At 40.4% G+C, this 23,814-nt stretch overlaps 3 protein-coding genes across 13 annotated transcripts; 2 read left to right on the top strand and 1 right to left on the bottom strand.

The window, feature by feature from the left end:
- Nucleotides 1–114: 114 nt before the first annotated feature.
- Nucleotides 115–3,974, top strand: si:ch73-233m11.2 (NACHT, LRR and PYD domains-containing protein 12). The gene is made up of 9 exons (XM_031745510.2): nt 115–269; nt 367–1,973; nt 2,078–2,239; nt 2,338–2,511; nt 2,619–2,792; nt 2,904–3,077; nt 3,183–3,356; nt 3,437–3,604; nt 3,704–3,974. Exons 2-9 carry the CDS (start codon nt 391–393, stop codon nt 3,771–3,773), a joined length of 2,679 nt encoding a protein of 892 aa, XP_031601370.1. The 5' UTR covers nt 115–269; nt 367–390; the 3' UTR covers nt 3,774–3,974.
- A 122-nt stretch (nt 3,975–4,096) lies between these two features.
- Nucleotides 4,097–11,651, bottom strand: LOC116324792 (ceramide synthase 5-like). Of its 2 annotated transcripts, XM_031745537.2 has the most exons (11): nt 11,580–11,651; nt 11,161–11,317; nt 9,220–9,322; nt 8,886–9,016; nt 8,353–8,410; nt 8,173–8,223; nt 7,941–8,033; nt 5,780–5,908; nt 5,351–5,457; nt 5,062–5,218; nt 4,097–4,710 (listed from the first exon to the last, which is right to left on the bottom strand). In XM_031745537.2, the coding sequence occupies exons 2-11, from the start codon at nt 11,217–11,219 to the stop codon at nt 4,573–4,575; spliced, it is 1,026 nt and encodes a 341-aa protein (XP_031601397.1). In that variant the 5' UTR covers nt 11,220–11,317; nt 11,580–11,651; the 3' UTR covers nt 4,097–4,572. The 2 variants fall into 2 exon arrangements, with proteins under 2 accessions (XP_031601397.1, XP_031601396.1); XM_031745536.2 differs by lacking the exon at nt 11,580–11,651 and having other exon boundaries at nt 11,161–11,367.
- Nucleotides 11,504–23,693, top strand: slmapb (sarcolemma associated protein b). Of its 10 annotated transcripts, none has more exons than XM_039604469.1 (13): nt 11,648–11,680; nt 12,957–13,058; nt 15,668–15,844; nt 15,932–16,052; nt 16,159–16,218; nt 18,027–18,173; nt 18,298–18,372; nt 18,468–18,770; nt 19,072–19,342; nt 19,510–19,681; nt 21,580–21,714; nt 22,520–22,607; nt 23,011–23,693. In XM_039604469.1, exons 5-12 carry the CDS (start codon nt 16,167–16,169, stop codon nt 22,601–22,603), a joined length of 1,239 nt encoding a protein of 412 aa, XP_039460403.1. In that variant the 5' UTR covers nt 11,648–11,680; nt 12,957–13,058; nt 15,668–15,844; nt 15,932–16,052; nt 16,159–16,166; the 3' UTR covers nt 22,604–22,607; nt 23,011–23,693. The 10 variants fall into 10 exon arrangements, with proteins under 10 accessions (XP_039460404.1, XP_031601387.1, XP_039460403.1 ...); XM_039604468.1 differs by lacking the exon at nt 11,648–11,680 and adding an exon at nt 11,687–11,815; XM_039604470.1 differs by lacking the exons at nt 11,648–11,680; nt 12,957–13,058 and adding an exon at nt 11,504–11,568.
- The last annotated feature ends 121 nt before the right edge of the window (nt 23,694–23,814 follow it).

The raw sequence follows: 23,814 nt of genomic DNA, 5'->3' as shown, positions 1-23,814 counted from the left end.
TTTAAAAATGGAATTATTTGAAATTATTGTTAAAATGTATTTATTTTGAAATCGCGTCTCAGTTTCTCTTACCGTAATGTCTAGTATATACAACCCAGAACACGGTGAGGGTGTGACTTCTTTCCTTTTTTTACACGTATACCACAGAAGAGCCACTTCGCTCGTCTGTTTTGGTTTGTTTTCCAACAGCGCCATATCCAAGGCAACTATTTCCACTAGTGTTTATTGTACTTTTCTGTAAACACGTGAGTTGAGTTGTGTCACAGCTGGTAAGTGGTTTAGCACACTGGAAATTATTCGTGGACACGGATGACATGTTGCCTGCTCTTTCACGCTTTAACCAAATTGTTTAATTCTGTCTTCTAGTTTATACATACAGAGATTAACGCAATGGACAAAGACTCCGTGCTCATTCATATCCTGAAGTCAAAGGGCACTCCTACGCTCCTTGGTGGAGACCTGCCTTTCAGAGTCATAAACGACAATAAGTACATATCCCCACTCTCTGCAGAAGGCGAAGTGAGAGAGGAAAACTTGCCCACCGTGGATCAAGCCATCCACACAGCCCTGAGTGGTGAGAACAAAACTGTTATCCTGATAGGCTCAGAAGGATCAGGGAAAACCACAACTGTGGAGAAGCTCGTTGTGGACTGGGCAAAAGGTGTACATCTTCAGAACTTTGAATATGTCTTCCATTTCCGTTTCAAGGACTTAAATGCTCATGAAGATGCACTCTCTTTAGAAACCTTAATCCAACGCTGTCACCAGTATTTCCCTCCTCGGTCCATGCATCTGGTTGTGCAGAAGCCCGAGGATGTGCTGTTTGTTTTTGATGGTCTGAATGAGTGTAAGTACAGCCTGGACCCCTCTGTGCTCACCCTCTGCTCTGACCCGACCCAGGTGGTTTCAGTGGACTGTTTAGTTGCAAGTCTGCTTCACGGATCCCTGCTGAAAGGAGCTGCAGTTGTGTTGGCCACCAGGCCAACGGCGAATCTGAAGTTTCTTAGCGGTTCCCAGGTGAAAGTGTTAGGGTTTCTGAAGCCCCAAAGAAAAGCTTTTGTAAACCGCTTCTTTACAGATGCTGCTGCTGCCAACAAAGTACTTATGCACATGGAAAGGACTCTGGGCTTTTATGATTTCTCTACATCTCCAAGATTTTGTTGGACAGTTTGCTCTGTTTACAAGCCTCTTATTGATTCTGGAGGAAAACTTCCCGAGACTTTATCTCAGCTGTTTGTAGATATCCTGGTCGGCTTGATTCAGACGCTCTCGGTGAGCCAAGCAGAGGGCACAGAGCTGGTGTTGGCCCTCGGCAAGATGGCTTCTCATTGCTCTGTTGAGCAGCATTTGAGCTGCACCAAGGCGCAGATGTATTCCTTTGGCTTTCAACAGTTTCTCACCTCAGTTGATACTTTCCTGCGAGTAGATGGTGAAATGGAGTCTGATACATCTGTGCTCTCGTTCCACTCTCAGCTGATCCAGGAGTTCATCCTGGCATTGTCTTTCTTTTTGGACAAGACGATGTATACGAGTGCTGAGAAGATGCTGAAGAAACACGAAGATGGTACAAAGTTTCTAGATGTTTTCCTTTCAGGGCTTTCTGAACCAACTCAGCGCAGACCACTGGAGAACTTCCTGGGAGAGTTCAACCCTGATCGGGTCAAGGATTTCAAGCAGTGGTTTAAAAGCAGCTCAGAGGAAGCACTGCAGGGATATAATGCAGACAAGCACTATGGATGCTTCCGCCTGCTTCATCAAGCTCAAAATGAGAGCTTGGTTAAGGAGATCATCAACTCCTCAGCACGTATAGGCCTCAGCTATGGCAGCCTGACCCTTCAAGACTGTGTACCTTGGAGTTATGTGGTTACATGCCTTGCTGGGACGAAGTTGTTGAATCTGTACAATGCAAAGAATCTAACAGAGGAAATGGCAGAAGTCCTGGCTCCAGCTATGAGTCTATCACTCAAGATAGTGTAAGACAGGTTTAGATAAAATTGACATCATTTGATTCATATGTTCAAAGTGCATTGATTGTTGCTTTAAACTGTAATATGGGTCTGTGCTGTCCACCCGCCAGCTTGAAAAGCAGCTTTTTGAGTACTGGGGCTGTTCCTCATCTCGCTTCAGCTCTCAACAGAGGAATTACCACGGAGCTGGATCTCTCTTACTCCCCCCTTGGTGATGAAAAGTTAAAAATCCTCTGCACTGGACTCAGAGACTGCAAGATACAAGAATTATGGTAAGAATAGTCCTTTTTTTCATTTTTCAGTATGATTTTTTTTTAAGCAATCTTTGTTTTTTAAATTGGAAGAATGATTTACCTACTTTTGGTTTTAGTCTTCAAAGTTGCGATGTGACAGAGGAAAGCTGTGAAGACCTGGTTTCTGCGCTGACCTCAGGCACCTCTCAGCTATGCTTGTTAGTAATGTCATTCAATAAGATTGGGGACCAGGGATTTGCAAAACTGTGCGACGCACTGCATAGCCCTCACTGCAAACTTCGAGAACTCCAGTATGTACCTCGATAGTGTAGTTTTCATTAAAACTTTTGTATCCTGTCTGCTTTTATATAAATTACTGACATATAACCATACACACATAATTGTTGTTTATTGAAAGGCTTGACGGATGTGATCTGACTGAAGCGTCCATAAAGGTTTTTTCTGCAGCTTTGCGCTCTGGACAATCAAAGCTGAAAAAAGTGATACTGGCACGAAACACGATGGATGACAGCGGAGTGGAGGCTTTGTGCATATCCCTGCAACATCCACTCTGTAAACTACAGAGCCTCAAGTAAGACTGTTTAAATAATATTGCAACTGTAGATCCTTTTTTTTAAGTGTAAAATATAAGAACACAAAAAAAATCACTACATATTTTTCTCCCTCATAACTTTTCTTTTAGTCTCTATACGTGCGAGCTGACAGGCGCATGCTGCTCTCATCTGAAGGAGGCCTTGATGTCAGAGTACTGTACTCTATCAGAGCTGGAGCTGTCAGTGAATGAGTTGGGCCAGGAGGGGGCGCTGTTGCTCTGCCAAGCCCTACGACGGCCTGGTTGCCCTTTAGAAAAACTTGGGTAGACTCACTTGTATTAACTTTTTAGTGACAGAGTCCCACCTTTCTCAAATATTTAGTGAATTTCAGATAACAGCATTGTTGTGTGCTTTGCCCCACCCTACAGTTTGACACGATGCGAGTTAACTCTACCGGTCTTTGAGGAACTGGGCTCAGTGCTGAAAAGCGGGACTTCCCAACTTAAGTCCCTGAGCGTGGGTTTAAATAAAGTAGGAGACCAAGGGGTTAAACATCTCTGGGATGCTGTTGCACACCCAAGCTGCCTGTTGGAAGAGCTGGAGTGAGTTGAAAAAAATGATGTGGTCATAATCACCATATTATAGTCCACTACATTTAAATGTTTGTCTGTTTGTTTTGTAGTGTTGAAATGACCCAGCTGACCGATGCCTGCATTGAAGACTTGTGCACTGCAATAAGAGCCAGTAAGACACTGAAGAAGCTGGAAATGAGAAACAACTCACTGACCGATGCTTCCATCCCAGCACTTGTCCAAGTCATGCAGGACAGCCACGGGATGCAGGAGATGAAGTAAGCGCGATTCACTTTAGTTAATAACACTTAAGCCAGAGTGTGCAACAGAGTTTTGGGGCACCGTCTAACCACTGCTGTTCTCTCTAACTCTTTCAGCCTGAAGTACAATGAGTTCAGCGAAGACCTTTTTGACATGTTGGAGACATGCAAGAAAATAATATACTGAAGAAGCTCGACTCAGATTGCTTAAAAATTACTTTAGGTTTTGTTGTCTAAGTATTATTATAGATGGTACTCATGGAGATTTTCGCTTGCTACAGCAGTGAGGACAGGAAGGTTGTAATGCGTATTCATGTTTATATAATAAATCCCAGCAGTTCGAAAATGTTCCTACCATTTACTCTTCCAATAAAATATATTTAAATTATTATGGTTATGCTTTCATCATATGAAACATGATAATGTGTGAAGACAGTTTTCACAGTCAAGACAGTAGTTTTCATTCTACACTCATTACATTATATAGAATGAAAGAAAATCACCACTGGGTTTGATGCAAATGTTTTATTACGAAATCTTTGGGTTTTTTGAATCAGGACATCTTTGGCATTTGAAATTGTATTCTAAAGCGTAAGTCAGTAAGGCAAATGACGTGATTTCTTCTTTCATTAGTCAAACATTTTACCAAGTTTCAAAAATGAAATTATTCACATGTACAGTTGCAGCAGTAGTCGTGTGAGCAGTCATCCATTTGGTGCTGTTTAGTGTAACTTTAAGAACACACACACACGCAAACACACGTTGCTGTCCACTCCTGTAAGCAAACAGCAGATGTAAACTTCACACTATAAAAGTCTGTATGCCACACTGGAGTTCCTCTGTCCAGGTCCTCCCTCTGTTTGAAAAGAACATTTTTCTGAGTGGGCAACAGTTCTTCTCCGAAGGTCACAGTGACACGGTGGGTTTTCACAGGCACGTTGGTGAATGAAGGCCACACTGGAAATAAAATATCCCCTCTTTGGTACTCAGTGGTCATGAGCTTCTCCATTAAGGTTACTGGTGCGACTGCTGCCCTTGAGGGTTTGGTTCCGGCTTGGGTCTGTACTGCTACAAATCTCCTCTTCTGAGCTGCTCTCTACGTCACTGCGATTGTCTTTCACCACCTGTAAAAACAGTATTAGTTTAACTACTAGTTATGAATCATGGCTTAAAAACTGAACCCCATGCTAGCTCCAATGTGAGACTATAAGTACCCTAGTGAAATTAAGCTGATGTTAAGCAAGTAATGTTTACCATGGTCACATCATTGCTGATGTTATTTGATTTGCATGATAGAGGTACTGAGGGATCTTGGTGCTAGATGAAATGTGGCTGTATTACAAACAATAGCACAGTTTAGCCTTCGTATCATATACTGAAAATGACAAAATGTGACAGGAAACAAGAGGGGAGGGAAATCCAACTGCCTTGGTTAAATGTGAAAATCAATTTCCACAACAGATCCCAAAACTAACCTTTCCCCTGAAAATGGCTTTGATGGCAATGCCCATGATGAGGTAGAACCAGATGATGTGAAGGCACTGCAGGACCAGCAGCAACCCATTCAACATCCACCAGGCCCGATAAGGCCCGGCAATCTCCCAGCTCTCAACCAGAACACTGTGAATAATCCTACAACAAAAACATGCAGAGTTTTAGCAGATGTATCTGTATATAACAATTAAGAAAATAGTAATAAACAGGTGAGAAGATAACAAGAGTTTGACAATAAATATAAGGATGAAAGCTCTTGTTTTTCCTCACCAGAAGGGAAAGATGACAAGTCGACAGATGAAAAAGCTTATGCTGAACAAGACAAAGAGGCCATCACATAGCCTCTGGTACTTGGCATAGTTTGCCATCTTGGCTGCCTTAGGAATATATAATACATTAGGGATTAATAATAATAATAATAATAATAATAATAATAATAATAATAATAACAACAACAACAACAAGAATAAAACCCACTGTTGTAATATACACCAGTGACACACTGTTACTGTAATGTCAATATGTTGTTTCTGTAAAACTGGTAGTACAAGTATCTCACATCACATCACTGCTTCTGTGTTCCCAGCTGTGTTTACATACATGTTGGATACGTACATGGGCAGCCTTGCTGAGTTAAACCAAGAGCCCTCTTTACCAGGATCTTGTCTAACATCTAAAAATCAGAAAGATTTACTTTACCTCGAGGAAGATGTCAGATGCATCATGCACACACATGACCATGCTGCCAGCTCTTATCATGTTGTTGCCATAGGAGAAAGTGATGAGAAGTATGGTAGCCAGATGGTGGACAAGCATAATCATGAAATCCTGCCATCAAAAAAGCAAATGTAGATGAGACAGAGGAAGAACGGTAATGAGGTAGATAAGATGTTCATGTTACTGGCACATTAAATAAAAAATAAATTAAAAAAATAGCATAATAACTTGAACTTATGGACGCAAGAATGCCGTTTAGCATGCAAAGTGAAAATACTGGAATGGTAGGGTAGGGTGTAGAGTTACATGTATTTGAACAGTCATGTGTATTTGAACCTGAAGTTTTGATGAAACTGATGGCTCAAAAAGCCAACATTTGGCCTGCTTTTAAACACTGCAGAGCATCAAAGGTGAAACATGAGTTCACACGATGGTGTAAAAGCACAACGCTATGTGAATCCGAGGATGAATTAGTTCGATATTCAAGTTGTTTAGCTTTTCTGTTGAGTTCTCACTCTGCTCATGTAGGCATTACTGTTGCCCATTTTTAGTGTTATGTGCACACATCTGTAGCTAATGAGAATGTATGCAGAGTCTATAAAGTAAGATGTTAAACTTCTGCCTACTCCCTATCAGGCTTAAAACATTTATTTAGACTGTCACAAATTTCTGTTTGTCTGATACCAACCTCACTGATGTAGCTTATTTTTGTACTTTATTTTGAACAAAAACAAATTAAATAAACCATTCATCTATTTAACACACTCCAGCTATTCATCCAACCAAGCATGTCTTTGGACAGTGGAAGGAAACTCATGTGCATACAGTATTGTAAACCCATGCATGTATTCTCTGTGCCTGCAAACTCCACACATAGAGGCCCTAGCTGGCTAGCAAGGTCCAAGCCCAGAACCATATTGCTTTGAGGCACCATGCCATGCCTAATCCAATTATTTCTTCTTCTGTCCATCACCACAGTGGATCATCTCTCATCCTTTCCCATCTTGCCCTTTCCTTTGTACTGCCTGTCACACCAACCCTCTCCTCCTCTACATCCATAAGCCTTCTCTGTGATCGCTCCCCTTTTCTATTCCCTGGGAGCTCCATTTTTAATATCCTTTGTCTAATATAACTGGTATCCCTATCCTGCACATGTCCAAACATTCTCAACCTTGCAGCCAGTTTCAAAATTTACCAGTAAGTCACACAACTACATTTACCACTTTAAATCCATAAAGTGGGAACACATGTTCCAGATTTGGTGATTAGAACCTGCTTAGGTGGTAACAGGAGGAATCTCTTATTTAAACCTTTGACATCTGGGATCTTGTGTTCTTTAATTATTCACTTTTAGTGTGCGGTCTTACCATGCCATGATCTAAAAAGTGTTCTTAAAAAGTTTTCATTACAAAGGCTGGATTCCTTCAAGTCTGACAAAGGATTTTTTAAAGAGCTCCAAATCGTTTGGCATAAAATAATCACCTGTAAGGAAAATCCTTTACAAGTGGCACAGAGTAAAAACAGCTTTTAGCATATGAAGCTTATCCCAAATCTAAAGCGTGGCATTGGAAGTATTATACTATTACAGCTTTGCAGTTATTAATTGCTCTTTAAATTCTGCATCATATTGTGCTTAAAGAAAATGGAAATGCCCACGAGCTGAGGTGGACCTGGAAGGTACCCTTTTAAAGGGCAAAAGGATCCTCAGCACACAAATGCATCAAATGGGTAGTTTTAGAAAGAAGAAATAGAGGGTTATGGAACGGCCCACAGTCAGGAAGAAAAATGAAGCTCCCTGAAATGTTGCAGGCAGATTTGAAATAGGCTGTAATTTTCTTTGTGGTTGTGTTCAAGCGTTTACATCTGTAGACACAGTTTAAAACAAGATCAAATGCTGGCCTGCCCAAACACATGAAAAAAAAAAAAAAAAGCCAATTTCCATGTGATCCACTTATTTTTGAATGTATACTTTATTGTCCTTTTAGCCAGAGCACATAATCAAGAAACAATCCTACAAACTTCCCTTAAGAAAAAAAAGAAAAAAAAAAAGTTGTGTTTGGCTGTGATACAAAAGGCAATGTCATTTATTGAGGCTATTGAAAAGCAGTATAATAGTTAGTTAGGCTGGTTGTTGCTGACTCACCTTTCTTTTAATGTCTATGAACTGGGAAAACATCAGAGACCAATAAAAAGCCAGCTCTACAAGATAGTAGCTGTGCTGTTCAGGACTCAGTGGCTTTGGGAGAGAGTGACAGAAACACACCTTTGATAAATATGTAGCAATACCAACTGACCTGTTAACATTATGGTGGTGAACAGAGTCTCCTCATAATAAAAGTAATCAAATATAATGCGTAGGCAGAAAAAATATTAACCTGAAAAGGGTAGTTCTGCCAACACTCTCTGGTATCCCACATCCACGATGTCTGTAGGAAACAGATTACAAAAGCACGCATTATACTGATGCATGTTCACCTATTACAAGCCAACGATACGAACCGCTTCCGTGAACCGTAATAGTATTGCAGAGAGCAAAAAGTACATTTTAAACTTACCGACCACAGATGGTTGATGCCATAAATAAAAATCGCCAGGTAAAAAGTGAAACGCCACCTGAAAGGAAAGAGAAGAATAGAAAGACGAATTTAGCATACACCAGAGGCACTTACATACATAAGCACACGCCCAGTGATCATTTTAACATTTACTAAGTAGCACTTAGACTGGCATCTGTAAGGTTTCAAAACCAAAGTACTTGGCCTATTTACATTTTTACTTGATGAGTGTATGAAAAGTGATCACCAAGATGGTTAAAATACATTCCAAGAGATATTCTTACTAAATATTATGGCAACCCATCTAGAAAATTCTTGTGAACAACTACTGCCTGCAAAGTATTAAGCTAAGTCATCAAGCAGATGCTGACAGGCACATTGGATTAATTCTCTGGGGACCGTGGATGCCTGTGCAGCATTTCAAAACAATTTATATGACAGCTGCTTATATGCACGTGCATGGACCAGAGCTGTTAAATCCCCTTAACTGTTTGTACATTACAAAGCAGAAACCCCTGTAGAAACATACGTACATGCTCTCACAGAACTTTTTCTGTGTGCTGGGCCTGTCCTGGTTCCGACGGACGCGAAACCATCTCTGTATTTTCCGTACATCCCAGTCCAGCTGCTTGGAGAGTCCCTCCAGTTGCTTTTCATCTGGACTCTAAAGAGGACAAACATAAAATAACTCTCCACTCCTTGTAAAACCACAAAACCAATAGGTATGCCTGTCACATGACAAGAGGTATTGACTGAACATATCATTATGACTGTGGTGGTGTGTTCCAGTGCAATAACATCATGTTGCTGCTGCAGTGTGTACAGGGACATGTAATAGAGTACAGAACAAACACAGGCTTTATGTACCGCTTTGGACTGATACAGCCTCTCCAGGATAGCATTGGGCTGAGCTTGCCGAGGCACTCCCGCCTGAATCTGAAGTATGTGGGCACAGGGCTTGGCCACTAGCCTGCATACACACAGACAGAGAGGGCAAAAAGAAGAGGGTGGGGAAGCAGAAGTGTATAGTATTAGGAGAGAAATTCACACAGGGAGAGAGTTAGAGAGAGTTGTTTAGTGCCTCCAAGAAAAAAAACAGAGGGTTATCAAACATTTGCTAAGAGATTCCACCATTTACATGAACTGTGGAGCTTTCACAGTTTGCCCACAGAGTTACGTCTTGCATAGGTTTGTTTGTTTAAGAGGAACAGACGCTATAGGGGGAGACACAAGGAAATGCTGGAATAAAGGGATCCTGAGGAATGTTGCACCTAGCCTAAACAAAGTTTGTCACGTGAGAGTATGGGACGCAGAATATGGGAAGGATACTCTGCCTATCAAAATTCTAATTTGTGTCACGCGATCATCTGGTTGACTCGACCGATGTTTATTAAATTCATCACACATCAGCCTATCAACACCCAACATATTTGGAAGAGTTTTCACAACACGGAAAAAAGAAGGAAAAAAAAAAAAACTCTGAATGAATAGCAGTACAGAGTAGACAGGGCTGTCCCTGAATGCACAATTTCAGACTGTTTCCATGAACCAAAACTAAGCTGAAAAACATGACTTTTAGTGCAGTCGTGAGGTTTGGACAGAGGAAAACCTTGTTTAAAAATCACATAACGCGCGATGCCATTCCCTTAAACGTAATTCTCTCATTCAAGAGCATGCATCTAAAGCCAGAGGAGTAATTTTAATACACCTTCTACGTAAACACTTCCTTACCTGCACAGATTCTTAAATTAGCTGGATTATCTCATTGGAAACGTTACTTGAAAGAGTCAAGAGTTAGCCGGCAAATCAGGTTTCTTTTGCTCAGTTTGAAAATCCCGTTTGTCAAGGAGGGTGACTCATGTAAGGCTTCTCTGACTGGCTCGAATGTAATTGGGGCCATAAACTGTAGCTTCCAGGACTGAAAAGTGACGCCAGTGCATGAGTGCTTCGAAAAACGGCCAAAGTTCATCGGAGTGCACCGCACGAAAATTCTCAAACTAAAGTGTCAAAACAATGCTTCACAAAGCAACAAGTAGCCTCAGTGTGTGTACCTTCATCTTTTACATACAGTCTATGAATGAGATTGAAGGTATAAATAATATTAAGGTGCCATACCAGCTCCACCTTTTCAGCTTTGTCATGCAAAAGCACTAAACCAGATCTAGATTAGGCACCAGTACCAGGACTGATTTGGTGGGAAAGGCGTATCTCGTATATCGTTTTGACTGCCTGGATCAGGACTGGAAGTAGTGACTCAGAATCACAGAGCTACTGAAGAAGAGAACCACTGCTTATTGGCATAATATTGGTACAGAATAATGTGCATTGCTAGACATTTTATTCAAACAGGAAAACAGGAAGTGAAAGAGCTAGTGAGCAAATCAGAAGGAATGTATGACCTGCATCCCCCTCCCTCCAAAAAAAAAAAAAAAAAAAAAAAAAACCCAACTTGTTTCTGTTTCTCATCAGCAGTGTCATCACTTCACAAGAATGCAAACACTGTAAAATATAAAACTGCCACATAAGCCAATAACAATTCTTGCATTCTTACACATTCTTGTAAAAAAGAGATGGTCTATAATTATCTGTCACAAGAAAAGACACGTGACAGGATTTTTGGTAACATAGTAGGTCCACAGAGAGTTGTTAGTCTCCAGAGAGAATGACTCATATATTAAAGTTCGTGTAGCAACATTTGTATGGTGCAGTTTGGTGTAATCTCTTCTTTGTAAGTAAAAGTTCTCGAAGCCCAATCACACCGGTGCAGAACAAACTAGCGCTACACAGACACACACAAATCTATTTTACCTTTCAAACAGCAGTCTCAGAAAGTAAACTACGGCAGCCAGAGGGAAGGCATACAGCATGTCCCAGAGTCTGGGGTACTCCACGCCAGGTGGTGGATGCTCCAAGTCCGCCCAAGTGACATTTTCAGGAAGCCAAAACCTTTCACTCCAAATCCAGGCTGAGATAAAGGAAGTCATCGGGAAGAAGCAAAACACAGCAGATCAGCAGCAGCAAATGAGGTAACTTAGAGAAAAAACTGTCGTACATGTAGTAGTAGCTCGGGCTAGCTAAGGAAAAACTTAGCAGTCATCCCCCCTCCTTCTTCCTCTCTCTGCTGTTGTAATAGCACAACTAAGTTATCTAAGCATCTCTTCTGGTTCACTCCTATGACTAAACTCCACAGACACGTAACAGCTACGACTCTCCGAGGTAACACCCACCTCAATTATTATTCACAAAAGTGCTTCCACTGGTTCCGTGCTGCTTGTTGAAACACTGTGCCTATGTAGGAGGAGTCAAAGGCAGCTGACGCTAACACGGGGTAGGTTACACCTCCAATTAGCGGCAAACGTTATTGATTAGCTAATGCTAGGTTAACCATTAAAACTAACTTACTTAGTAAATTAAAACTACTAAAAGTGGTTAAACGTTCCTACATGGTGGAGTGGTTGTGTTGGTAAGTTGTAGCAGTTTAAAGGGTTTTTAGCCACATTTAATGCCTCAATTTTAAGGAAACGGGCATAAATGATAGCTGTTTGTAATGCTATCTAAATAACCGAGCTATCTGCATTAAAAAGCATCAGCAAGTGGTTCATGTGGTGACATAAAGTTAACTGCTCAGAGTATATAGCTTATATGTAAGTTGAGACCCCTACTAAAGGAGATTAGTTACATCTAAAGCAGGGGTGTCAAACATGATGCTAGCGGGCCAGAATCAGTCGGCTCATATACTGTACCAAATAAGTGATAGATAAACAAGAGAGGTTCCTGTTTATTCGCTATTTGACTGTAAAAAATTTTAATACATTTTTCTGAAATAATAGTAATGTTAATAACAATAGTAATAATAATAACTTGCCTAATTATAATTTTTGTAGTAAGCAGAATTAAAAGTTGCTTCAAAAAATGTACAAACAATAGCGGCTTAAACATTACAAAGTACACTCACAGCCATTACTAGGTACACCTTGTTAGTCCTGGGTTGGACTTCCTTTTGTCTTCAGAAAACCCTCAATGTTCTTAAAAATTCCTCAGAGATTTTGGACCATATTTATATGATAGCATCACACCGTTACTGCACATCCATAACATGAATCTCCTTTTACACCCTATCTCAAAGGTGCTCCATTGGCTTGAGTTCTGGTGAGTTTAGATACAGTGAACTCTTTGTCATGGTCAAGAAACAAGTTTGAGTTGATCTGAGAAATTTGTTGTTGGTGGAAGTAGCTATAAGAAGATAGGTACAGTGTGGTCATAAAGGGATGAAACAATACTCAGGTAAACTAAGCCGTTTAAATGATGCATAATGCTACTAAGGTCCCACAGTGTGCCAAAAATATCCCCCACACCAGTACACCACCAACAGCCTGAACCATTGATACATGGCATTATTACATTACCTTGTTGCTTTTTTTAAAAATGAAATACCTACCGTACAAATGTTGCTCCAGAAGTTGAGACTCATCAGACCAGGCAGTGGTGGCTATGTGCAAATTGTATCCTTAGTTTCTTGTTCATAGCTGACAGGAGTGGCACCCGGTGTGGTCTTCTGCTGCTGTAACCCATTTGCTTCAAGATTTGACATCTTACATTCACAGATCCTCTTCTACATACCTTGATTCCAGTGAGTGTTTATTAGACTTACTGTTGCTTTCCCGTCAGCTGAGACCAACTGGGTATCTTCCTCTGACATCAACAAGGTATTTTCTTCCTGAAAACTGAAGCCCACTGGATAAAACTATGAAAGCATTTCTAATCTTTACAGCGCAAGTCTGAACTCAATGTTTGACATGCTGGTTGAAGTTGAGACATTGATCTAAGATAATGCCAACATTTCTAGCAGATTCTTTTGGCTCATTTGTTAGTACTGAGCTGGTTAACCTGTGGGTTGCCATGAGGGCAACTGAGGAAGTACAACTATGGAAAGTGGCTCTGTTCAACAGGCCAGCCTAGTTTCTAAGTATGAGGAGAAGAGAACTATAATAGCCGAGTTCCAGATAGTAATATTTAGTGTTTATAATGTTAAAAAAGTTTATGTGACATTAAGCTGACATGTCTCTGAGAAAGTAGTGGAAATGCTCCTTTTTCTCCAGTTACTGGCCTACATGTAGGTAGTGCATCAGCACTGTAGAGCAGACAAAGGAGTTGGGTCTGTGAAGCCACACAATTTATTTTTAACTGGTGCAAAATGGAGATGAATTGATGAATGAGAGCCATTTACTTGATTTATAGTGTTCTTTTTTTGGTTAAGTAAACATCTTAAAAGAATGCATGGGACTTGGAAGATTTATTCCTGCGTGTCATACTGAAAGCTTAACACAGACCTGCTCAGCAGTAGCAACAGAAATGTCTCAAATACTGCATTCAGCTCCAGTAAACCGAGGGCAATATGGCCAGATTGGAGTTTATCACATTCTTGCTGTCCATTGCCTTCAAGAGCTGCTCAACCACATTTTCAAGAGTCTTTAAAAGTAGAGGCAATTAGGAGATTGCGTAAGTGTTTACTTTTAACATACTTTTAAATCTGGTCTGGTCAGATAAAATAGACCAGTATAATGGTAAGAAGCCACCAGGTTATGATTTTGAAAACTCAGAGGGAATAAGTGTCCCTAAATTTTATTTAGGATACATTATTGTTCAGATCCTGCATCTGAAATGCATCTGAAAGCATGGTGGATGGTAAATGACTCATGGAGTGGTAGAAATGAACCAGTAGTTTGTACAATGTTTTATCTGTATATTTGTCCAATCTGCTGAAGCCCTATGTCCCCCTCAACTCAGTGGGTAACTGACACTGTTATTTTATTGTTATTTATTTATTGTATTTATTATTCCTATTTTACTTTTTGCATTTCTGCTGGACAGCACTTTGGTCAGCCATGTGTTGTTTTTAAAGTGCTATATTAATAAATTAGGGCATGTCATCTGTAAAAAGTAGCCAAGTCGCTCATGTGGAGCCAATGCTGTTGACTTTATGGCAAAATATATTCAGCAGTATCGAGATATAATCACATTTGAGTAAGTACTTCACCTGAGTTTTTTTAACAGTTCACTAGCCCAAAGTGCAACTACATGGACAAAATCAGCCAGTTTGACACAGTTTGGTTCTTGAAGCCTGCAATCAGCAGTTGAACTAGATTGACTTGCCTTTACCTTCCAGCATTGTGCTCATGCTTGCAAAATTTAAAAATTTTGCATGTGAATTTTTAAAATTTTTAAATTTTGCATGTGAAAATCCAGCATGAGCACAATGCTGGAAGGTAAAGGCAAGTCAATCTAGTTCAACAATAACCCCCTATCATAAAAGTAAAACTCTTATATAGCTATTGTTTTGGCAATGTATTGCTGTTGCAGAGCTGGAAGAAGGTAGCAGCATACTAATTATTCGCACTGCTTAAAAAAACAAATACAGGTAGTCAGTGTTAATGTTCAGTATATTCTGTAAGGTGTAAATAGTTTTTCACTTGTAGTATGACAGTTTCCTCTTAGCACTTAATACTCACACACCTTTTCCTACATAAATGAATTAAGCTGGTGTTGCATTTGCTAACTAATTCTCAGTAAAACATTAAGCTTGCATTGATCTTAGAAACCTGTTGCATTATGTTATTAGTGGAACAAGCCTTGTACAGCCTCTGAGACGAAGATGAGCTGATGTGTGAAAGTTTAGTCAATTAAGGTCTTCATAACGGAGAAAAACAAACACCCTTCACCCTCTTATACCTCCCACTGTAGCCCCTCCTATTTCTTTCTTGGGATTGTTTTGATTGTTTTTACCTCTGTCACCATAATTTTAAGAAGAGGCTAACACACAGTCCAATAAAATAAGAAATCACCGCAAGATACATAAATTATCCCTAAAGATTATACATCTAAAGTTACACCTTTAGAGTCGGGTGCATATCTAACCCTAAAAGCCAATAATTGGTATAAAGTGAAAACCCAGTGAAATACAGGACAAAACAAGAGAGGAAGTGGATGCAACACATGCAAGAAATGCACTCCTACGCTGGCAGTCCCTATTCACTGCCATCCTGTAGGTTTTTACATCAGTACCAACCAGCCAGAGAGCAGCTCAGCCCCCTGAACAAAACCTCTCTGTGTCAGTATGCAGCTGCAGCTTCCGAGATGCCCTACTCGGATACATGACCCAGTGTGGAGGGGCTGAGGACTTGAGCCACAAAAGAGGGGGGGATCACATTTTTAAGGATGCTCATCTGACTTGTCTCTAGTGTAGCATTAGGATCATATTTAAGCTACTTTACTGTTTACTATACCCTGTTTATTTTTTCCCTATCACTGGCTTCAGCCCACCAATAGCAGGAAGGTCTGGTACAAAGTGTCTGTCATCACTGTCCACCCCCCTCAAGTTTGGACTGGTCCGTTTCGCATCTGAAAAAAAGCTCATAGTTGGAGAAGAGTTCTTCATGTCAGGGACTGCTGTAGGCTCGACACACTGATTACCGCAGCTCCTGGATCATCTAAGGTAATATTTTCCTGTTAAGTTTTATCCTTAACCCCTTCATTAATTAGTTTACTGTAACCTACTCCTAAATTCCTTCTTCCTCAGCAGCTCTCTGCACCTGTCTCTTCCAGAAGTATTTGTGTGTTCAAAGATAAACACACATTTTTGTGTTTACATTTAAAAACATCTAAAATCTAAAAGTGACAACAAGAACAAAACCCTTTGTCAGGTCTGTTTGGGGTCTTTTTAAGCAATATTAATTTCATTTAAAGCTTTCTTTCTTTATCTGTGCATGTGATATGTCTTGTTTTTTTTGTTTTGTTATGTTGTTATAGATAAGAAAATGGATGAGAAAGAGCTGAGTGATCCCTTGAATAACGTATCTGTGATTAAAGGTAAATATAGACACCACTGATTTGAAGTGAATGACTTTGCATTGTTTTGCTCCTCTAATGGCTCCTACCTGACACAGCACATCTCGCTAACTGAGTGTGGAAAGGGGGGTGGAAAACCCTGAGTCACACTTAAAATGAGTGCCTGGCCCTGTAAGGACAGCTGGATGGCTTTAGAGCTTACGGTGCTGTAGATGGCCTTGTTTTAGAGGCTAATGTCTCCTGTGTCAACAGCTTATTAGAAGATGGAGTCTCTTTGCACAGAGGGCACGTCAGCTGACTGATGTGTGTTAGCTATGACATTTAGGGTGACTAATAAGAATAGAATGCAGAGGACAACGCAATGATGGTGCAACATAGCGAATATGAAAATCGACGGGGACATTCATAAGGAAGAAGTGCAAGCATGTTGGTGACTGAATCAATTTTGCATGATGAATGAATTTGTAATGCTTCACTGCACAATATATAGGGAGCACAAAGCAAACAATGTCCTCACAACAATAGTGTATCTCAGTAATTCAGAGAGATGAAGATATTTGAGATTCAGCTGCATAAAGAATATGTTTTAGCTGTAAAATGATCCCCCTTTATGATCAGCAATTTTAAAGGGAATACTGTAGACTTTCAGTGCAAGTGGTGCTAACCCCCCAATTCAGTTAAAGAATGCTGTCACATTCAATGAGAAGGAAACAGACAGCAGGCAAAGATGGGCCACGATGGGTCTAGCCTTCAGCACCGGAGCTAAAAAAAGACTTTCTCCTACATTTTTTTTTCTTTCCTGTCGTCACTTGAGGCAGTGTGATGCTCAATATTCCCAACTAGTCTGCGAGGTATTTTTACACGCAGACTAATTCCATTACTATGGTGTCAGGTGTCATTCTGTGACACTAAGACATTTTTGCCGTAATAACTAATCTCGCTAAAGATAACATGTTGCACCCTCATTTGAAATACCCTTTATTCCCTGTGCTGTCTTTGTAGGGCATTCATCTTTCACACAAAGTGAATACAGACTGCATACTCACAGGGAGCCCACTCACTCGCACATGAAGGAACACACTATCACATACTGGGCAGAGCACTGTCCTCCCATGCTTTGTCTGGCACACAGCGGGGTGGTCATGTGCTTGAGTCAGAGGGTGTCACCAGCTCTCAGCCTTTGTTTCACACCGCTTCATTTTAGGGACACTTAACATTTTTACAATCATGTGGATTTTCGTGTGATTATGTAGCCATGTTTGATGGATGTTGACACAGTTTTCACAATAAATATTGGATTTCAGGGCAGTTCAGGTTCTGGTGCATCTCCATTTATGGTGCACATGCTTGACCTGTCCCCTGCCAAATGTTCATTCTGGGATGAGGTCATCTCTTTTCCTAGCTGTGGTAGATTAGGGGCTCGAGATATTCACTAGGCATTTGCAAGTATTTGTGGAGCCTGTTTCCACCTCCAGGAAACACAACAGACCCTTGACAACGCTGGCAAGCCTATTCCCTTTGTGCATTGTTTAGTTACTATTAATGAGTAATGTAGAATCGCTACAGACTTGTATGTGGCTGGGGTAATGGATAATTTGGAATGAAAAGTGTAGATAAGACACTTGTTTCTATTTCTGGGTTAGCAATTATTTTACGTAATAGGCCCATTTTGAATATCTTGGGAAATCATCTATTATGTCAGTCCTGGTTAAATATTTGGGACTGTAGTAAAAGTAAAACTGTCAAACTTTTCATTATTTTTGTAGTTTTATGGCAAATGTATGGATGCTGTCCATGTTAAGCTCATGGCTCTTCTAACTGGGATCAAGATTTTTTTTCTTCATTAGATGATCTGGCCAAGGCAAACATGGGCTCCTCTGGTGACTCTGAAAAAACCATTCAGCGCTTGACTGATGAACTTCGAGAGGCCAAGGATCTAGCTAACACAGAGAAACATAAATGCATGGCGCTACAAGGTGACACGCCCCATCTCCGATGTTAAATAACACAATCTACTCCATTTTCTATTGCATTAACACATGTGTGCATGCACCCAAAACCAAATAAATGACATGACCGGTACAATTAAATGCTGTGTAGGTATCCTGGAGGAAGAGAGAAAGGAGAAGAAAAAACAAGCTGATGATTCTGCCAAACAGATAAAACTTCTTGAAGGTACACCTGTCTGTGGATTAGAAGCATATGCATTATATAAATCTTTTTAAAAATTACACTGTCTCTAATTCAAACACTGACTCCGGTTTGGACAGGCCAGCTGCGGCAGCTCCATGATGAGATGGCCGTTCTCAGAGAGCAGATAGACGTCTCCTCCAGCTCACGCGATGAGCTACAAAGCGCACGTGATGAAGTGAAGTCGCTGAAACGTGCCCTGGAGGCAGCAGCTGCCGAGCGGGACCGTGACGTTGCTGCTGTCCAGTCTAACCTGGCAACTGTCTCCAACGATCTGGACAAATGGCGTCAAACGGCCAACAAGTACGAGCGTGAGATTGACAACCTGCAGCGTGACCTTCAGCAGCAGAGCAAGCAGTGGCAGAAAACTGCAGAAATACAAGGTACTACATGGTGCCCCTGGTAGTTATAAATGCATGAAATGGAGCATTTGCACTGAAAATAATTCTTACGTGGAAATGAACTGTGTATTTTTATAGTATTAATAAATCAAACAATATTACCATTCCTTGGCCAACTTGCTCTCTGTGTATTTTGTTTCTAACAAGCAGACTTCTCATACTTGTACACTGGTGATTCAAAATATAACTAAAAACATGTTTTTTGCTTTATCTGTAGGCAAATGACGGACATACAATCTGCTCAAAAACAGCATTGTTACATAAACCTTGTTTTTGTTTACAGCCAGTGAGCTTCAGTCCATGCAGGTGGAGTGTAATGGCCTTCAGAAAGAATGTTCTGTTCTTCGATCTGAGAAACAGGATATCGTGAATAAGCAGCAGAAGGAAAAAAGCAGTCTGCAGAGTGAATGTGCTTCCCTCAGGGCTGAGAATGAGGAACTCCTGAAGACTCACCAGAAAGAGAAAAGCAACCTGCAGAGTGAATGTGCAGCACTGCGCACTGAGAAAGAGGCAGAGCTGCAGAAACGGCAGCAGCTGGAGAAGGACCTTGCCAGGTCGGTGTACTGATCTACATTACTTGGAGCTCTTTACCCCCACCTTTGTGCTCCCTCTGTCTCATCTGTTTTAATCAGCACCCACGTGTTTTGATTTACATGATACCACATAATTTTTTGCTCTCATCTTTTACATATTGAACTCAGTTTTGTTTTGCTTCTGGTAGTTTGCGTGCCCAGAACACTGAGCTGAAAAATAGCTGTGGATCCCTTGAGCAGACCAAGCAGGAGATGGAGAAGAGGATGGTGGCCCTGCAGCTCCAGCACCAGCAGGATAGCACCACACTGCAAACTCAACTGGATGAGGCAGACAGCCGCAGCAAGGCTCTGCAAAAAGAGGTACGCCCCTCAAAAGTTGAGACATCAACCTTAGGGGTCCAGTATCTTAGTGGGTGTCATGCAGATGAATACTTCTATCTCAAATGTGAAAAGTGAACCCTCTCTGACCTGGATGGCTTTTAATACAGTCCTGCAACTGACAGGCCTTATAACCACACGTGTTTTACTCATTAATGCTGTCCAAAGTTGATTTGGACTTCAGTCCTGTTTAGTTTTCACTTGAATTTTTGCATTTTAGTTTTTCTAGCTATATGTTAGTGGTTCTGAATGTATATCTGTGGCAGAACTGATCCAGTTTAGAGGCTACTGGAAGACTGCAGCTGCTGCCAGTGTGCTGCTGACCGTGCTGCTTTAGAGGGCCAATGCTGACAAGCTGTTGCAGTATTTATGAAATTACTCTGGGACACTGTGGGAAAGGGGAGGTTTTGAAAGTTTTTGAAAGAAAGTCAAATTACACTCTTATTACATTGAATAGCAAGTCACCACAAAGCCTAGGAGAATTAGAAATACAAGGACAAAGTATCATCAGCATAGTGTAATATAACTTTAAAAATATTACTTATTACATTTTAGATTTACATTTAGCTTTTTTAGGTAATGTAAGGTCATAATTTCTGGAAAATTCCCAGTTCTCCCATTTTTTTCAGTGTTTTAAGTTTAAATATGAACACATCCTGGCTATGATAACACATTAGTCAAAACTTTTTATGTTGTTGCTTCGGTTTCATGGTCAAACTGCTATTTGACTAAAAATCAAGACTCAAGCGCATGTATGTATAATTGGTGCTCTGATATGATCCTCAGTTTTGTGTGATTTAAAGTGAGCAAATTAAAATCACTTGATTTGTTTTTGGCATTATTAACAGTAGCAATATTCAACAGAGTTACAAGAATCTGTGGCTTTTACTCAAATTATTAATGCAGGACAGTAAAATCAACGTGGAGCTAAAATAACTTTGAGCAAATTGAGACTGAAGTGTCTTGAAGAAACCTTTTAATGCGTTCATTTTATTTAATCTCATGTAACGTAATTTAAAGAAATTTGCTGTTAACAACCAATTTACAAAAAATGTACTGCAAATTGTTGCCATTCAGGACATTTACAGCTGTATGAGACGGGCAGCTGCTCTCAAAGTCGTCTACTCAAGGTACTTTATTGTATTTCTTCTCATCATCTAAGATTGCGCTGAACACCTGATGATGGGATGATGAGGATAACTGCACTATTTTAGAAAACTCACATTCTCCCATGACTAAAAGTGTCTCTGAGTGATCATTGCTGAGAATTTGGAGCTTTCTATTTTGAGACGATGTTGGCGTCATCCAGGTCAGAACAAAGTCGCATCCACCACAGTTGAATGGTAAAGCCATCACGGAGCCTTAATGACTTTCTCTAAAGCCTTTTAGACACTTGTGTCAGTAAATCTATGACTCTTACTGACATCACAAAGAAAGCCGACGCTTCTTCCCAAAAAACAACAACAAAAAAAAAAGATCCCACCCAGATATTTCACAGGTTGCTGCATGCTGTCCAGGGGCACTACCTACTCTCGGTTTGTGTGGGGATCACTGGCTGCTGTCAGTTAATAAGGTGTGGCAGTGCTAAGTAGTAGAAAGCATAGTTGGGTTATCTCTGACCCAATGCATGAATGAGGGGGGGAAGGAGGGAACAATGTTGTCCCTTATATGGGATAAACTGCACCTCCCCCTAATTAGCTAATGTATAGAAAATTCAGCAGTTAAGCACTGCAGGAAAGACTGGTTTATCTTGTAAATGGCAGTAAACAGAAACTGTTCCTCAAAAGCATTACACAATACCATCAAACTAAAAACTTTAAATTGACCCTGAACTGATGAGAGTGTATATTTGAATTAAGTGTTTAATTTGCTTCGTGCAGTACGAGGAGGCTAGGACGGAGCTGTCAGACCTCAAGGAAAAATACGAGAAGGTTGAGCAGGAAAAACAATTGGTTACAGATGAACTCGAGGCATGCAGAGCCAACATGGAGGACCTGCAAGGAAAAGGGACAAAGGTGAGTACTGATCTATCAAATGCACAGCAAAAACAGGAAGGCATTTTACCCTAATATATGAATGGCATTGTGTCTAATGATATATAACTGGTTTAAAAAATAATCTATTGAGTGTGGAAACAATCATTTGCACTTTTATTTTCAGAGGCAATAACTTCTTTAGCAGTTTCTGTTTTGGGGGGCATGGGCTTCATTTCCAATGTTTCCCTTTTGTTCAGCATCTGTTTGCGCAGCATCTCCAGATATAAAAGATGAATCTTATTGTAAGATTCACAATTATTATCTTTTTTTTATTTTAGCACATATGCACCCCTCTAGTCATCCAGTGTCTATTAGTGTTGCTTTTATGGGCCATTCACACATATGGATACAAAAAGCTGTGCCAGACGGCTGCTATTTGGTAGCTAAGCTAAGGTGAGAGCACCATGCAACTGTATCAGGCATACCTGACAGCTTAAAACATCTTCAGCAAATACAAAAAGGTGGAAAAAAACTCAACAAACTATGCTGTACAACAGGAAATAAACATGGTCGTCTATAGTAACACTGATATGTAGGATGGCAACTCTGTACTAAACACAACACACCCCCGCACACACAACTATGGATTTATGAGGCCATAAAGGTCCAGCTCCTTTGTATCTGTATGTGTGAACTAACAATGACACACTGACAGCCGTGTGTGACTGAGATTTGTATAAATACCAGTTACAGGCGTAGAGAACTGACTGAGGGATCTAATAATAAACCAACCAAAGTATGTCCCATTGCAGTTGATTACTATAATATCCCTTCCCTTCTGTAGACATCCCTATTGCTGCCTGTTCAAGCCATAGTCATCGGCCTTATCCTGGCTTTGCTGTATTGGTGCTTCGGCGCATTGTGGTAGCAAGGTACACATTACTCCTGTCAAGTTGGCCTACATCTTTTCATCCTCATCAGTGTCTCTTAGACCATTGCATGATTTAATCAGGTTTTCCTCATTCCCGAGAATGCCTTCCTCAGGGGAAAATCCCCCAGAAAAAAAAAAAAATTCTTCAGAAATCTAACCTCTCTAATCATACAGCTCCAACATCTGACATCTGTTTGTCCTGTCTGGATGGCTAATGCTTAACAACTGTTTCTCACAGTTGGTTTTTGATAATGCTTATCTTTATCTGCAAGCGCTGTTTGTATTTGTGCACTGCCTTGATCTCAGTGGCAAGCTCCCTCTGTCAAAGCTTTGGTGATCCAAAATGGGTGCATGTTTATTCGCTGTTGCTCAACTTTCTATTTCTGTGTTGCCACTTATTCCAGAAACCGTGGATGATCTGGGGGCCTGTGGTAGCTGTGGCTCTAACAGCTGTGACTGCTGCTGTGCTCTTCAGGACCTGAGGGCGACTCATTCAAGCACACACACACCCACGCACCCACGCACGCACACACACAAGGGAATCCATATTTGTCTTCAGGTGTCAGAACTTGCCCTCCTTATCATATCTGCACTATTAACTCGGAGGGCTCATATTTAACTGTTTAATTTTTAAGATGCTCTATTTTAGATGGCAGAGAAGTTAATAAAAGAATGTGATTTTTGTGTGCAAAGTAAGTTTGTACGTCCGTTATTTACAGGAAGTCGAGTTGAGTTTACAATTTTGATTGGGATTACGGATGAATGTAAAAAAGAAATAAATATGCCACAAACTGAACTAATTATTAGTATTCATGATGATGTTTTAGGTGGATCACTTGGAGCTCTAAATGTAGCACTTCTGTGTAATTGTCATAATAGTGGAGATTGTCACAATAACACCCCCTAATGGACTGTGTAATGAAAGCCATAGATGGGTAACTGCATTAGTGATGGGAATTGCAAAGAGATCTGTTGGTGTAACTGTTATGAAAATGGATAGAGTTTCAGACAGTATTGAGCTGAGCAGGAGTTTATCTTGTTTGTTTTTTCTCAACAGAGAACCATTAAAGAAAATTGCAGAAACATACATTTAGATCCATTTTCTTCATTGATGTGGCCGGTGTCTAGACTGCAGTTGTACTTATCTGTATTTGGTTTCTGCTTTGCTTTTTTTCTGTTTTTTTGTTTGTTTGTTTGTTTGTTTGTTT

The sequence above is a fragment of the Oreochromis aureus genome, linkage group 20 (assembly GCF_013358895.1).
Source record: "Oreochromis aureus strain Israel breed Guangdong linkage group 20, ZZ_aureus, whole genome shotgun sequence".
NCBI classification, from domain to species: domain Eukaryota; kingdom Metazoa; phylum Chordata; class Actinopteri; order Cichliformes; family Cichlidae; genus Oreochromis; species Oreochromis aureus.
The sequence above is the reverse complement of the archived record's forward strand: the minus strand, read 5'-3'. Positions and strand labels throughout refer to the sequence as shown.